The sequence below is a fragment of the Lepisosteus platostomus genome, chromosome 23 (genome assembly GCF_059453375.1).
Source record: "Lepisosteus platostomus isolate fLepPlt1 chromosome 23, fLepPlt1.hap1, whole genome shotgun sequence".
Taxonomy (NCBI): domain Eukaryota; kingdom Metazoa; phylum Chordata; class Actinopteri; order Semionotiformes; family Lepisosteidae; genus Lepisosteus; species Lepisosteus platostomus.
The window spans coordinates 17,849,420-17,863,886 of NC_142633.1; the positions used below are offsets into that span (position 1 = coordinate 17,849,420).

The 14,467-nt window shown below is 58.3% G+C and overlaps 3 protein-coding genes across 5 annotated transcripts; 1 reads left to right on the top strand and 2 right to left on the bottom strand.

Moving 5' to 3' along the window:
• Positions 1-74: 74 nt before the first annotated feature.
• LOC148642265 (cyclin-L1-like) lies at positions 75-6,089 on the bottom strand. Of its 3 annotated transcripts, XM_088617151.1 has the most exons (11): positions 5,768-6,083; positions 3,087-3,161; positions 2,879-2,988; positions 2,680-2,800; positions 2,461-2,525; positions 2,266-2,365; positions 2,077-2,181; positions 1,211-1,352; positions 891-1,002; positions 746-814; positions 362-660 (listed from the first exon to the last, which is right to left on the bottom strand). In XM_088617151.1, the coding sequence occupies exons 1-11, from the start codon at positions 5,996-5,998 to the stop codon at positions 486-488; spliced, it is 1,305 nt and encodes a 434-aa protein (XP_088473277.1). In that variant the 5' UTR covers positions 5,999-6,083; the 3' UTR covers positions 362-485. The 3 variants fall into 3 exon arrangements, with proteins under 3 accessions (XP_088473279.1, XP_088473277.1, XP_088473280.1); XM_088617154.1 differs by lacking the exon at positions 746-814 and having other exon boundaries at positions 5,768-6,084; XM_088617153.1 differs by lacking the exons at positions 746-814; positions 891-1,002 and having other exon boundaries at positions 75-660; positions 5,768-6,089.
• A 455-nt stretch (positions 6,090-6,544) lies between these two features.
• mrpl20 (mitochondrial ribosomal protein L20) lies at positions 6,545-8,540 on the bottom strand. Its single transcript, XM_088617172.1, has 4 exons — positions 8,308-8,540; positions 7,432-7,542; positions 7,130-7,207; positions 6,545-6,880 (listed from the first exon to the last, which is right to left on the bottom strand). The coding sequence occupies exons 1-4, from the start codon at positions 8,392-8,394 to the stop codon at positions 6,707-6,709; spliced, it is 450 nt and encodes a 149-aa protein (XP_088473298.1). The 5' UTR covers positions 8,395-8,540; the 3' UTR covers positions 6,545-6,706.
• Positions 8,541-10,334: 1,794 nt separating this feature from the next.
• Positions 10,335-14,150, top strand: sdhb (succinate dehydrogenase complex, subunit B, iron sulfur (Ip)). The gene is made up of 8 exons (XM_088617162.1): positions 10,335-10,494; positions 11,602-11,741; positions 11,878-11,963; positions 12,137-12,273; positions 12,361-12,477; positions 12,643-12,744; positions 13,477-13,599; positions 13,901-14,150. The coding sequence occupies exons 1-8, from the start codon at positions 10,438-10,440 to the stop codon at positions 13,979-13,981; spliced, it is 843 nt and encodes a 280-aa protein (XP_088473288.1). The 5' UTR covers positions 10,335-10,437; the 3' UTR covers positions 13,982-14,150.
• The last annotated feature ends 317 nt before the right edge of the window (positions 14,151-14,467 follow it).

The window sequence follows — 14,467 nt, forward strand, 5'->3', positions numbered from 1 at the left end:
CCCACACCCCTCTCCACTCTCTCTCTGACCCCCACCCTCTCTCCATGCTTGAGCTCTCCCACAATCCAGACACATTCCGCTTGTTCTCTTTATTATAATACAGACGTACGACTCCAGCAGAGCAGAAATCTTCCAGCAGTCAAGGGCCAGCCTGGGCACGGGTTCGAGAGTTACAGGCACAGTAACAACAACAGAACTGAGACTGTGTATCCCAGTACAGACAGCACTGTGCCCACTGTGTGCAGTGTGTAGAGCACACCTCCTCCAGTGTGTGCAGTGCACAGATACACATACACCCAAGTGTACTTGTGTTTTCTGAAGCTCCAGCTCACTAAAAAAAGTGCAAATTTTTACAGGAAAGTGGTGTAAAAATATATTCATTTATACAAATGTACATTCTATAAAATCCAACACAGACGTGAAGTGTTGTTTCAGCAGGGCAGGGTGGTCCCAGACAGCAGCAGGCGGTGTCCGAGCCCGTCCCCTCACCACCTGCGGTGAGCGCCCCCCCTGTTGTTCCTGTCTCGCGGTCGCTCCCGGTCCCTGTCCCTGTCCCGGTCCCGGTCCCGGTCCCGGTCCCTCTCCCGGGATCTCCTGCGATAAGTGGGAGAGAGGGACGCCGAGGAGGTGCGCATGGGAGAGGAGACACTGCGGCTGCGCCTGAGAGAGAGAGACAGAGCGCTCAGACGCTGCGTCTGCTCGAGGGGGCCGTGTACGGCTGTCCCAGCAGCCCCCGCCTCCGTACCTGCGCCTGGGGCTGCGCTGGACTGGGGGGGCTTCCCCGCGCTCATCACTGCGGCTCAGCCGCTCCCTCCTGAGAGAGAGCAGAGAGCAGGGGGTGAGAAACGCTCAGATCCACCTGACCTCCCCAGCGTAGGGCGCTATATTACCTGTGCGCGGCTCTGTGTGAGGAGAGCCCGTTGTGCAGCCGGCGGCAGGCGTTCTTCATGGCCTGGAGGGACAGGGGCGAGTCCCGGGCCAGCTGGACGCCCGCTGGAGAGACTGCGAGAGGAGACACGCGCGGGCGCCGCTGTCATTACTCCGCGGTGCCAGGGTCCCGAGTGAGTTACCTTCATGAGCGGCCCCCCGTGGCAGAATGCAGACCCCTGCGGCCCCCCGCGCGAGGTTCACGCTCCGGCCAGCGTGCAGCCTGCCTCCAGTTTAAGAGCGGATCTTCCCTCTGGAATTCTCCCGGGAGCTGTGGACTTACCATTCTTGGAGGCAGGAGAGAAGTTGGCAGGGGGCTCAAGATTTGGGGTGCTATTGGGTAACTGCCCCCCCTTTGAAGCCTGGGCCACCTGGAGAGCCTCCCGACACCGAGACACACACTGCTGCAGAGTGGACAGACGGACCTGAGAGAGAGACACACACACTGCTGTAGAGTGGACACAGACAGACTGACCTGGGGTGGGTGTCCAGTCTCAGTATTCAGTGACAGACTGACCTGGGGCGGGTGTCCAGTCTCAGTATTCAGTGACAGACTGACCTGGGGCGGGTGTCCAGTCTCAGTATTCAGTGACAGACTGACCTGGGGCGGGTGTCCAGTCTCAGTATTCAGTGACAGGCTGACCTGGGGCGGGTGTCCAGTCTCAGTATTCAGTGACAGACTGACCTGGGGCGGGTGTCCAGTCTCAATTTTCAGTGACAGACTGACCTGGGGCAGGGTGTCCAGTCTCAGTATTCAGTGACAGACTGACCTGGGGCAGGGTGTACAATCTCAGTATTCAGTGACAGGCTGACCTGGGGCGGGTGTCCAGTCTCAGTATTCAGTGACAGGCTGACCTGGGGCGGGTGTCCAGTCTCAGTATTCAGTGACAGGCTGACCTGGGGCGGGTGTCCAGTCTCAGTATTCAGTGACAGACTGACCTGGGGCGGGTGTCCAGTCTCAGTATTCAGTGACAGACTGACCTGGGGCGGGTGTCCAGTCTTAGTATTCAGTGACAGGCTGACCTGGGGCGGGTGTCCAGTCTCAGTATTCAGTGACAGGCTGACCTGGGGCGGGTGTCCAGTCTCAGTATTCAGTGACAGACTGACCTGGGGCGGGTGTCCAGTCTCAGTATTCAGTGACAGACTGACCTGGGGCAGGGTGTACAGTCTCAGTATTCGGCAACAGATGTCTTCTAGTTCATCCTCTGTGGCTCCGAACAGCAGGAACCAGGGCGGCTCAGCAGGCAGGGGGATCTGAGATGGTAACAGCTGATCAGGAGAAGGATCAACCCCAGAGCCCACAGAGGCAGAGGCAGAGAGGCAGAGGACAGTTCTGACCTGGAGTTTGCGTGCGGACAGGTAGATACAAGCACAGGCCACACTTTCAGCACTGCTCCGCAGGAACACGTCTGTCCGCAAACTGTCATTCATGTAGTTCCTGAGGAGGAGGAGGGGGAGGGAGACACTCAAGAAATATTGCAGGACTGAGAGAGACGGATCGACAGGGGGACAGGGCTGGACAGAGCGACTCACCAGGCCATCTGCACCAGCGTACAGTTTTTCTCACACTCCAGCACCTGCAGGTACATCACGATGATCTGGAACACAGAGCATCATTAAAAGGCCTGGGCTCACCTGGGCACAGGCAGAATTCGCAGGTGCGCAAGCAGGTGAGGAAAGGGGAGGTGTGCGCAGGAGCCAGGGGAAGGATGGGCTGTTCGCCCCAGACAGGTGAGACAGGTGTGCTGTTACCTTGTGAGGGTGCTTGACGTGCACACAGAAGCCCAACTCCTTCAGGACCCTCCTCTCCACCTTGATCACCTGGCTCTTCAGGCTGATGTAGGCAGCGTCCAGAGGCATCGGGCAGCGGGGGCTGATGGACACAGACACGAGAGGCTGCTGACCAGTCCGCGTGTGCGGCCGGCGGCCAGGCAGTGAGCGTCTTTCTCACCGGCCCTCCTTGACCTGGCTCACGCGGTGGAACACGTTGAGGACGTCCCGGATGCGGCGTGGCTCCTCCTCGATCTTGGAGGCCAGGTGGACACAGGCCATCGCCACGGACTGCAAGGCAGAGAGAGACCCCGAGACTGCAGCCCTGCCCAGCAGAGACTGGGGGACTGGGGGACTGGGAGCGGACGCGAGCAGGCGGGGCGACTCACCTCCATGCCGTGCTTGACGAAGGACTTGCAGTAGAAGAATCGCTGGAACAGAATCTGCCCTGTCGCCATGGCAACCTGAGCAACACACCGCAGGTTAGCACCCCCAATATCCCCAAACAGCCTCCCTCTCCTTTTTCTGCACCTCTCCGTGCTTCTCACTCTGTTCTCCCCAAGGCCTCCCAGCACTAGTGCACGCAGCCCCCCTGTGTGAGTCTCAGCTCCCAGCACTAGTGCACGCAGCCCCCCTGTGTGAGTCTCAGCTCCCAGCACTAGTGCACACAGCCCCCCTGTGTGAGTCTCAGCTCCCAGCACTAGTGCACGCAGCCCCCCTGTGTGCGTCTCAGCTCCCAGCACTAGTGCACGCAGCCCCCCTGTGTGAGTCTCAGCTCCCAGCACTAGTGCACGCAGCCCCCCTGTGTGAGTCTCAGCTCCCAGCACTAGTGCACGCAGCCCCCCTGTGTGAGTCTCAGCTCCCAGCACTAGTGCACGCAGCCCCCCTGTGTGAGTCTCAGCTCCCAGCACTAGTGCACACAGCCCCCCTGTGTGAGTCTCAGCTCCCAGCACTAGTGCACGCAGCCCCCCTGTGTGCGTCTCAGCTCCCAGCACTAGTGCACGCAGCCCCCCTGTGTGAGTCTCAGCTCCCAGCACTAGTGCACGCAGCCCCCCTGTGTGCGTCTCAGCTCCCAGCACTAGTGCACACAGCCCCCCTGTGTGAGTCTCAGCTCCCAGCACTAGTGCACGCAGCCCCCCTGTGTGCGTCTCAGCTCCCAGCACTAGTGCACGCAGCCCCCCTGTGTGAGTCTCAGCTCCCAGCACTAGTGCACACAGCCCCCCTGTGTGAGTCTCAGCTCCCAGCACTAGTGCACGCAGCCCCCCTGTGTGAGTCTCAGCTCCCAGCACTAGTGCACGCAGCCCCGCTGTGTGAGTCTCAGCTCCCAGCACTAGTGCACGCAGCCCCTCTGTGTGAGTCTCAGCTCCCAGCACTAGTGCACACAGCCCCCCTGTGTGAGTCTCAGCTCCCAGCACTAGTGCACGCAGCCCCCCTGTGTGAGTCTCAGCTCCCAGCACTAGTGCACGCAGCCCCTCCGTGTGAGTTTCAGCTCCCAGCACTAGTGCACGCAGCCCCCCTCTGTGTGAGTCTCAGATCCCAGCACTAGTGCACGCAGCCCCTCCGTGTGAGTCTCAGCTCCCAGCACTAGTGCACACAGCCCCTCCGTGTGAGTCTCAGCTCCCAGCACTAGTGCACACAGCCCCCCTGTGTGAGTCTCAGCTCCCAGCACTAGTGCACGCAGCCCCTCCGTGTGAGTCTCAGCTCCCAGCACTAGTGCACGCAGCCCCCCTCTGTGAGTCTCAGCTCCCAGCACTAGTGCACGCAGCCCCGCTGTGTGAGTCTCAGCTCCCAGCACTAGTGCACGCAGCCCCTCTGTGTGAGTCTCAGCTCCCAGCACTAGTGCACACAGCCCCTCCGTGTGAGTCTCAGCTCCCAGCACTAGTGCACGCAGCCCCCCTATGTGAGTCTCAGCTCCCAGCACTAGAGCACGCAGCCCCCCAGTGTGAGTCTCAGCTCCCAGCACTAGTGCACACAGCCCCCCTGTGTGAGTCTCAGCTCCCAGCACTAGTGCACGCAGCCCCTCTGTGTGAGTCTCAGCTCCCAGCACTAGTGCACGCAGCCCCTCCGTGTGAGTCTCAGCTCCCAGCACTAGTGCACACAGCCCCTCCGTGTGAGTCTCAGCTCCCAGCACTAGTGCACGCAGCCCCTCCGTGTGAGTCTCAGCTCCCAGCACTAGTGCACGCAGCCCCCCTGTGTGAGTCTCAGCTCCCAGCACTAGTGCACACAGCCCCTCCGTGTGAGTCTCAGCTCCCAGCACTAGTGCACGCAGCCCCCCTCTGTGAGTCTCAGCTCCCAGCACTAGTGCACGCAGCCCCTCTGTGTGAGTCTCAGCTCCCAGCACTAGTGCACACAGCCCCTCTGTGTGAGTCTCAGCTCCCAGCACTAGTGCACACAGCCCCTCTGTGTGAGTCTCAGCTCCCAGCACTAGTGCACGCAGCCCCTCCGTGTGAGTCTCAGCTCAGAGCACTAGTGCACGCAGCCCCTCCGTGTGAGTCTCAGCTCCCAGCACTAGTGCACACAGCCCCTCCGTGTGAGTCTCAGCTCCCAGCACTAGTGCACGCAGCCCCCCTGTGTGAGTCTCAGCTCCCAGACTAGTGCACACATCCCCGGTGTTCGTCTGAGTTCCGAGCACTAGTGCACGCAGCCCCCCTGTGTGAGTCTCAGCTCCCAGCACTAGTGCACGCAGCCCCCCTGTGTGAGTCTCAGCTCCCAGACTAGTGCACACATCCCCGGTGTTCGTCTGAGTTCCGAGCACTAGTGCACGCAGCCCCCCTGTGTGAGTCTCAGCTCCCAGCACTAGTGCACGCAGCCCCCCTGTGTGAGTCTCAGCTCCCAGACTAGTGCACACATCCCCGGTGTTCGTCTGAGTTCCGAGCACTAGTGCACGCAGCCCCCCTGTGTGAGTCTCAGCTCCCAGCACTAGTGCACGCAGCCCCCCTGTGTGAGTCTCAGCCCCCAGCTCTGAGTCTCAGCTCCCGGCACTAGTGCACACAGCCCCGGTGTTCGTCTGAGTTCCGAGCACTAGTGCACACAGCGTCCCCTCTGTATCTGCCCCTCTCTCCCCGCTGACCTGCGGCAGTCGCAGCAGTATCCCGGCCGTCTGGATCAGCTCACATCCGCACCTCCGCAGCTGCTCCTCGGTGTCTGCGGGTAGCCCATGTTCGGCCGAGGGGCTCCGCTCCAGTCGCTCCGAGGACAGGAGGCAGTTGTCCAGCGTCAGCCTCACCCCAGAGTACCGCTTGTCTCCGATCAGGATCCCCTCCTCCGGGATGGCTGGTATCCTCAGATCTCTAGCCGCCATCGTGCTCCATGCAGCTGGGGAAGAGGAATCAGGAAACCCCGAGGCATTGAGTTGTCCCAGAGTCCCGCCTCCGCTTGCTTCCGATTGGACAGTGGGGAAGCTTCAGCCTGAGCCCTCCCCCCAAGATCCGGCCCAGAGAACGTCAGCGTCACTCTGATTGTCCGTCTGGTCTGTCAATCACTTTCGCTACGCGAATCAGTTTAAAGTTTGATGAAAGACCCTATAGCGTTACAGCAGCAACACTGGACGTTTCCAGTGGTTTGATTGGAAATCTGAAAGCATTCGCGTCTGTTTGAGGAGTGATGCAACATACTGTCTTTAAATTAAGTGCCTTTTACAGACACTGGGCTGCTTTTCCTCCGTATCCCTTTAGCATCCCGTTGGGAACAGTGAACTTTCGCCTCTTCTTGCCCGAACCTCCCTCAAGTTATTTATGTGTCTGCTGTTTGCAGTCAAATAACTATAATTGAAAACCAGAGGTTGAGACTACCATAATAAAAAAGCCTCTTTCTCAAAACAGGAAAAAAGAAAACACAAGAAAAGGAATCAGTTTAATCAAACAACGCGAGTTTATTCTCTCTCCAGTAGACTATACTAAAGACGACAGTACACAGCTGTGCTGCCCATATATTTACAGAAACAGTCCAAGGTCAAAGGTCAATCCCAGATTGACTGGCTGGCTGTGGTCCACGGGTGGTGGTCAGCGGGTCACTGCGACTGGACCACGCGGGAGAAGATGCCGGGCGGCTCGCGGCCGTCCCCCAGGGCAGCCCGGAAGCCCTCCTCCCTCCGCGTCTGCGCCAGCACGGCCAGAGAGCGGAAGGACCGCGGCTCGGTCACTGCCAGGTCGCTCAGCACGCGCCGGTTCACCTGCACCTGGCACTGCGGAGGGACAGGAGACGGGTCAGCGCAGGAGGAACACACTCTGGCCAATCAGTGACCACAGCCTGGACACAGACAGACCTGGCTGCCCAGAGAGGACAGGCTCAGTGACCACAGCCTGGACACAGACACTGGACACAGGCAGACACAGTCACAGTGTCTTTCCCTATTATAATTGTTATGTCATTATTATTAATAATGACGAAAGTGATCTAACAATAAGAACAGTAACAGTTTAGTGTGGCTGACCTTGATGAGGTTGTGGAGGAGCGCAGGGTACTTGAGGCCGTGCTCCCGGGACGCGGCGGCGATGCGAGAGATCCACAGCTGAGAGGCGGGAAGAGAGGGGGGCTGTGTGAGGAACTGCAGCGGTCCAGCAAGACCAGCAACACCTTTCGGACTGGTGCCACCTGCCCTGCTGTCCCCCCCAGTGTGGCTCTGTGCTGCATCACTGCCCTGCTGTCCCCCCCAGTGTGGCTCTGTGCTGCATCACTGCCCTGCTGTCCCCCCCAGTGTGGCCCAGCGCCTCTCCCCGCTGCGCGGCTGCTCACCGTTCTCATGTTCCTGCGCTTGGCCTTGCGGGCCTTGGTGGCGTAGACGAAGGCACGGCGCACCGCGCGCACCGCCAGCCGGAAACAGCGGTTCTTCCTGCCCCTGAAGTGCTGCGGACACACACACAGAGAAGGACAGAGGTGTGTGAAGAGGGAATGGAGTGGTCACAGCTCTCCAAGCAGCTGTACTCAGGAAGTACGCTCCATCTCCTGGCGTAAGACTCCCAGTGCACAGCAGACTGATCCATTCCAGAGTTTACAGCCTGCAGGATATGGCACGAATGAGGAACATAAGTTCTCAGATATGGGTGTGCGCTTGGTCTCCCTCTGATGAAGGCATCAGCTTCAACAACACGTCTGGGTAGCTTGTTCCGTACCCCCACCACTCTCTGTGTAAAGACCTGCCTCCTGCTCTCGGTTTTAAATGCGCTTCCAGGTCCTCCGATTTCAGTCGGTGCCCTGGAGGAGTTTGAAAGCTCAGCCTGAGCAGCAGATATAACCTGCTGTCCAGATCTCCACACCCCTCACCCTGCCCACGGAGTCCACAGGCTAAACCGGCGCCTGCTGCCGCTTCTGCAGGCGGGAACCGTCTCCCAGGTCGAGACCCTTCGAGCACAACGAGGTGCCATCAGCAGCATTACCGGCAAACTCGCAGGGAAAGCCCACGCCAGCTGCGACACCCGCTCGTGACCTCGAGCCGTCGGGGGTCAGGTCTCGCCGGTACCGGGCGGAAGGCGCACTGTACGGTACCGAGGCGTGAATGAAAAGCAGCCTACAGCCACACAGGTCTCGGGGCTAAACGGCTCTTCACCCGCATTGGAATCAAGTGAGCTTGACTCGGAAATCTGAGAAGGGTGGAAGGATAAAGTCTCCTACCCGGGCATTCTTCAGAACCTCCTGGACCCTCCAGTACCGGTCTGGCCCCCGGCTCCTGATCCAACGGGACAGAGTCAGAAACACCATGCCTCCACTGTCCCTGCTTTCGCTCTCTTACTCCCTTTGTTGACCTCCTCGGCTCGGTGCGAGATGCAACCAGCGCGCTACACGGAGGCGGCCATCATGTTTGCTGCGAGGTCAGGGCTGACGCCATAGACGTTAGCAGCAGGGGCGTGTGGGAAATGTAGGCGATCCCTAGCGCTGCGCCACACGGACGCCCCCTGGCGGCTGGCGTTCGCCAAGTCTCGAATTCTGTCTGAACTCCTATGAATTTAATTTGCTCCTCCTACGGTGTTTTTTAATCATCCTGATTTGGTATAATTTGCAAACATTACTAGTTTACTGGCTATATCACAAACTATATCACTGATATAAACTTTAAGACTCAAATAACGTCTTATTTTTAATTAATGAACAAAACTCCAGCCTGTGAAAGGCTCACATTACAAAACATCGAGGAGGACAAGAGAAAACACCATCTGAGGTGTTATTATAATATTTACGAAACAATCTTATTGATCGTTTAAAGGTCATTGAAATCCTTTCCGATTAGCTTAAAACACTGTGGTGCAAGACATAATATTGGACTGCTCGTGTTTACAAAATGATGTTGAGATAAGATGCCATTGTTACACACTATGCGTTAAAATGTCATTTGATATTTTCATCAGCGGATTTCAGAGTCAGAAGTGGGCTTGTCTCCCAGGAAAAGGGCTCAGTAGAATAACGGGGAGAGATCTCACACCACAGCTACACCGCGTACAGAAACAACGCTTTTCTGCTCGTCTCCCAGGCCTAAGGAAACCGGGCGAGTTAAACACAACGGTCTGTCTTTTTAATTTGGATTGTAATTCACACCCCCAGAAACCATCTGCGCCTCTTATCGAAGGGAGCTTTTAAGAGTGAAGCGAGGCGCTTTGAGATCTATTCGGATGAGAAGCGCTATATAAATGCAAATACTTTTTACATAATCGTCTCTAATGTAGGCAACCTAGAACATCAAGGGAGGGTTAGATCACGTGTGTTTATTGTGACTGTTCTTCTGAGTGCTAAACACGCACGATGTTTCGCAATTTCAACACAAACATCTTATAAAACTGGACCGGAAGGAGATGTAGATGACGTCAAAGGGGAGGAAAGCGTGGCGGAAGAAGGCGCTGTGGGATTGTGGGATAGAGGCGCACAAGGTTACAGAATAGACCTCGCTATAATAATTCTCGCTAGACATTATTGGCGGCCAAGACAAGTTTTCTCCCACTGTAGGGGCAAACACCGATTGCCCTAATAAATAAACAACTTCTTAGTCAAACATTCCTAAAGTATTTCAGGTGGGTAGCTACATCAGCAGGCACAGGCTGCAAAGGAACAAGGAAAGGTTTATTCCTGCTGAGAAGAGAAGAAAGAAAACAAACAAGGCTCCACGTTGTGATTCCTGAAGTATAGTACCAATCCAAACAACAGCAAAAAACGAAACTTAAAAAAACAACTAAGAGTCTTTACCCAGCCAATCTAGTTGTTTTCACATTTACAACACCTCACAGCCTTGTCTGATCTCGGAAGCTCAGCGAGGATCGGCCTGGTCAGTACTGGGGAGCTTCGGGAAAACCCGGCTGCTCCCGTAAGTGATGTTGGTGGACCAGTAGGGGGTGCTCACTGCTTTGCCCCACAATTTCCAAATCAGGTCCTCGGTATGGAGGCAGGTTAATACCCCAGAGCACTGTTCCTATGACTACGGTGACCCAGCTACCCTCCATGCTGGACACGTACAATCTGCCCCCCCTACATTTCCTCCTTTATACACTGCTCAAACAGTTTCTCCCTTCTCCCCCATCGTGCTGTGCACTGGAGCTGCTACTCCAGCTGTGTCCCACTGTGCAGTGGAGACAGCGGCACGACAAGACTAACTGCACCCAGGACAAAGTCGCCCATCGTGCGGCTTCTTTGAGAAAACTCACTGCTCCCCAGGACCTGCCGGAAGTGGCGCTCTAGCAGCCGCTGGATGTCGGTGGTGTCCGGTGTTGCTCAAAAGCTCCGGCTTGCTGACGCTCAGAGTCCTTCGGTTCCTCCAAGATGTCGGCTGTGTGCTTCTCCTTGAGGAGCGGGTCGGTCCTGGTTCCGGCCCTGAAGGTGGGTAAGGCGGCTCGGGGAGCAGCCGGGGGTTCCGGGGGGACAGAGGGGAACCCGAGACCGAGAGCGGGGCTCGGCGAACCGGTCCCGAACAGCGGAGTGCGGGTCTTGCAGCTGCCAGCAGTTACACAACCCGTCTCCTTGAGAGTCTGAGGGCCAGTGCGGCGATATCTTGTGAAAAGCAGGTACAATCTGTAGACCCGCTGCTCTGCTCTGGCGGCTCGGTGTGTTGGGGGGTCGATTCTTGATAACGACTCCCCTGATAAGCCACTTTTTCAAGTTACCTTTGAACTGTGTTGCTGAGACGCTGTGACGACCGGCTCAGGCAGCGGACTGGGTCGGTGTGATGTTCGGGGTGATGTCCGCCTGGCCCCGCTTGTGTCTCGGCTCCTGTGAGGTTCAGCTGCCCGGGTTGATGGAGTTGATGGATTTAACAGCTTCTCTGTAGTGTAACAGCTTTATCCCAGGGCTTGCTGTAGTCAGTAGACCGGGCTGAGCGGGTTACACGCAGGCGCCAGGCTGTCAGTGGTTCTTTGTCATTGGGAGCGATGGAGCAGTTTGAGGATCTGTGTTCTGCTGGTCCGCCACGGGTTGTTGCTGAGATCCCCGAATTTAACTCAGCCGTTCACTGAAGAGTCTCAGACAGTGTACTTCCCAGACACACACACCTCTCTGTGCACAGACACCTACTGGATGCCCATGGGTGACTCCAGGTCCCTGCAGGACCGGAGACGCTGGTCCAGTGCTTTCTCCCAGCGCTGCTGTCTGTCGCCAGTGGCCTGGCGCTCGCCTGCCTCTCTGCGTGTAGACAGCTGCAGGTCAGACCCGTGAGTGGGGACTGAGCTGTTGCTCGGCGCCAGGGGCAGTCAGTGTGGGGAGCTGATATGGGGTCAGCAGTGGGGCAGAGGCACAGCTCAGGTCGATGACCCCGCCGCTCGGTGATGCGGGCGGGGGTGCGTCGGAACAGCTGTGCCGTGACGCGGCGGGGGCGGTCCGCGTGGGGAAGAGCTGCCGTCGAGCTGGTGTCTGATGATCGCAGGGAGGTCTCCGCGGGCGAGGGGCTGGGCCGTTTCTCCGGTGACGCTCGGTCCTGTGTTCCCCTGACAGCTCGCCCGCGGCGCCCAGACAGCCGCCGCCCCAGCGCAGGCCGCCGCAGCGCGCCTGAAGAGGTTCGCGATTTACCGCTGGGATCCCGACAAGCCCGGAGACAAGCCGCGCATGCAGACCTACGAGGTCGACCTCAACAGGCAGGTCACCCTGAGGGCAGCCCGTCCTGCTGCTGCACCCGCTGTGCGTGTATGCGAGTGGGTAGTTGTGTGCATACGTGCTGTCTGACACTCTGTCCTGTCCTGTCCTGTCCTGTCCTGTCCTGTGTGTCTGCAGCTGTGGCCCCATGGTCCTGGACGCCCTGATCAAGATCAAGAATGAGCAGGACCCCACGCTGACCTTCCGGCGCTCCTGCAGAGAGGGTGAGCGCTGGGCTGGGCTCTGCCTGCGGGCTGAGACCCGTGTGTGTGTGTGTGTGTGTGTGTGTGTGTGTGTGTGTGTGTGTGTGTGTGTGTGTGTGTGTGTGTGTGTGTGTGTGTGTGTGGACTGCAGCTCACCTGCCCCCTCTGCGTTGTGTGTTTTGTGTGCTGAGCAGGTATCTGCGGCTCCTGTGCCATGAACATCAATGGTGGGAACACGCTGGCGTGCACCAACAAGATCGACGCCAACGCGGCGCGCGTCACCAAGATCTACCCCCTCCCACACATGTACGTCGTCAAGGACCTGGTCCCGGTCAGTACGCCCCCGGCAACGCCTCGCCACGCTCCGGCGCCCCCTGCCTGGCCAGCCGCTGACCCCTCTCTGTCCCTCTGCCCGCAGGACCTCAGCAACTTCTACGCCCAGTACAAGTCCATCGAGCCCTTCCTGAAGAAGCGGGACGAGTCTCAGCAGGGCAAAGCTCAGTACCTGCAGTCAGTGGAGGACCGGCAGAAACTGGTACAGTGCGCCACGCCGCCGTGCCTGACCGCCGCCGCACGAGAGCCGGCGTGCCTGACCGCCGCCGCACGAGAGCCGGCGTGCCTGACCGCCGCCGCACGAGAGCCGCCGTGCCTGACTGCCGCCGTGTCTGATCGCAGTGCTGATCTTGCTCTCTGTCTCCAGGACGGGCTGTATGAGTGCATCCTGTGTGCATGCTGCAGCACCAGTTGCCCCAGTTACTGGTGGAACGGAGACAAGTATCTGGGGCCGGCAGTGCTCATGCAGGTGAGGGCTGGGACTGGGAGCACAGGGACTGGGGGAGGGGGCTCTGGGACTGGGAGCACTGGGACGGCTGGAGGGGGCTGGGACTGGGAATCGATGGGACAGCAGGAGGGAGGGGGCTGGGACTGGGAGCACTGGGACGGCTGGAGGGGGCTGGGACTGGGAATCGATGGGACAGCAGGAGGGAGGGGGCTGGGACTGGGAGCACTGGGATGGCTGGGGGGCGCTGGGACTGGGAATCGATGGGACAGCAGGAGGGAGGGGGCTGGGACTGGGAGCACTGGGATGGCTGGGGGGCTCTGGGACTGGGAGTGCAGGGATGGCGGTAGGAGGCTGGGACTGGGAGCACTGGGACGGTGGAGGGGCTCTGGGACTGGGAGCGATGGGACAGCAGGAGGGAGGGGGCTGGGACTGGGAGCGATGGGACAGCAGGAGGGGGCTGTCTGATGCACCGCAGGAGAACAGTCTGATTCGCCACAGATTTCACCTGCGGTGGGACTGTGGCACAGGGGCAGCCCGGGGTTCCAGAGATTAGTCTGGAGTAAATTTGCACAGACAGATGCTTTGAGATCAATTAAAAATACTCTTTATACATGTTTGCTGTTTTATCACTACATCTGGGTAAGAGATACACTGCTGGTAAAACCTGGAGTGGATCTGAATGTGGGGCTTGTGTGCTGGTGCTGCTGTACTGGTGTAACTGGTGTCACTGGGCTGGTGTCTTTGACTCGCCAGGCGTACCGCTGGATGATCGACTCTCGGGACGACTTCACAGAGGAGCGCCTGTCCAAACTGCAGGACCCCTTCTCCCTGTACCGGTGCCACACCATCATGAACTGCACCAAGACCTGCCCCAAGGTACAGTACTGCCCCAGCACCTGCCCTGTAGGCCACTGTACTGCCCCAACACCTGCCCCAAGGTACAGTACTGCCCCAGCACCTGCCCTGTAGGCCACTGTACTGCCCCAGCACCTGCCCCAAGGTACAGTACTGCCCCAACATCTGCCCTGTAGTCCACTGTACTGCCCCAAGGTAAAGTACTGCCCCAACACCTTCCTCAGAGCACTGTAATGCCTTGTAAAACAGGTGAATTGTCATGTATGGTTCCCAGTGTGATGCTCCTGACTGCAGTGTAAGATGCTGTCTCTCTCTGGTGCAGGGCCTGAATCCTGGGAAGGCGATAGCAGAGATAAAAAAAATGATGGCGACCTACAAAGAGAAGAAGTCAGCTGTGGCCTGAAGGGGTCGACACAAATCCACCCCTGGCCCCTAAATTATCTTTGAATTGTACTGACCTGTACACCTTAACCACTCCAGCTGAGCCCAGCAGGGGGCGCCGGAGTGTGCTGTAGAGAATTGCATGATGCTGTACAGAATGGGAGGTGGGAATAAACAGTTTCTGATTAAAAGGGATTTCTGGAGTCTGTATGGAACAGCAGGTTTGTGTGGGATATTTTATCAGGACTACGAACATGAAACCCTGTTCTGCGATGGGTTCAGACTTGCGTGTGACTTCAATGTTAGCCAATCAGAGTGTCCATCTCTCTGCTGCCAGCGTGGGGCCCTGTGTCCGCCTGCAGCTGGCCTGGCCTGTGTGTGTTTACAGTGTGCCTGAGGCCCAGCCTGGCGGACGGCTGTCCTGCTGTCAGCCTGGGAGCAGGTGGGGAGAGGTGTGTGCAGGTTGGCCTGTCTGTCCAGTTACCTGCAAGCTGCCTGGCGTGTGTGA

Coding starts and splice junctions, on each gene's coding strand:
- LOC148642265 (XM_088617151.1), bottom strand. CDS start 5,998: ATGGCGGCTAGAGATCTGAGGATACCAGCCATCCCGGAGGAGGGGATC. Junction 2,182..2,265: donor TGTCCGCACGCAAACTCCAG/GTCAGAACTGTC, acceptor TTACCATCTCAG/ATCCCCCTGCCTGCTGAGCC. Junction 1,003..1,210: donor CTCTCCTGCCTCCAAGAATG/GTAAGTCCACAG, acceptor CTCCTCTCGCAG/TCTCTCCAGCGGGCGTCCAG.
- mrpl20 (XM_088617172.1), bottom strand. CDS start 8,394: ATGGTGTTTCTGACTCTGTCCCGTTGGATCAGGAGCCGGGGGCCAGAC. Junction 7,208..7,431: donor AGCGCAGGAACATGAGAACG/GTGAGCAGCCGC, acceptor CCCGCCTCTCAG/CTGTGGATCTCTCGCATCGC. Junction 6,881..7,129: donor TCCTCCACAACCTCATCAAG/GTCAGCCACACT, acceptor GTCCCTCCGCAG/TGCCAGGTGCAGGTGAACCG.
- sdhb (XM_088617162.1), top strand. CDS start 10,438: ATGTCGGCTGTGTGCTTCTCCTTGAGGAGCGGGTCGGTCCTGGTTCCG. Junction 11,742..11,877: donor TACGAGGTCGACCTCAACAG/GCAGGTCACCCT, acceptor GTGTGTCTGCAG/CTGTGGCCCCATGGTCCTGG. Junction 12,745..13,476: donor GGCCGGCAGTGCTCATGCAG/GTGAGGGCTGGG, acceptor TTGACTCGCCAG/GCGTACCGCTGGATGATCGA.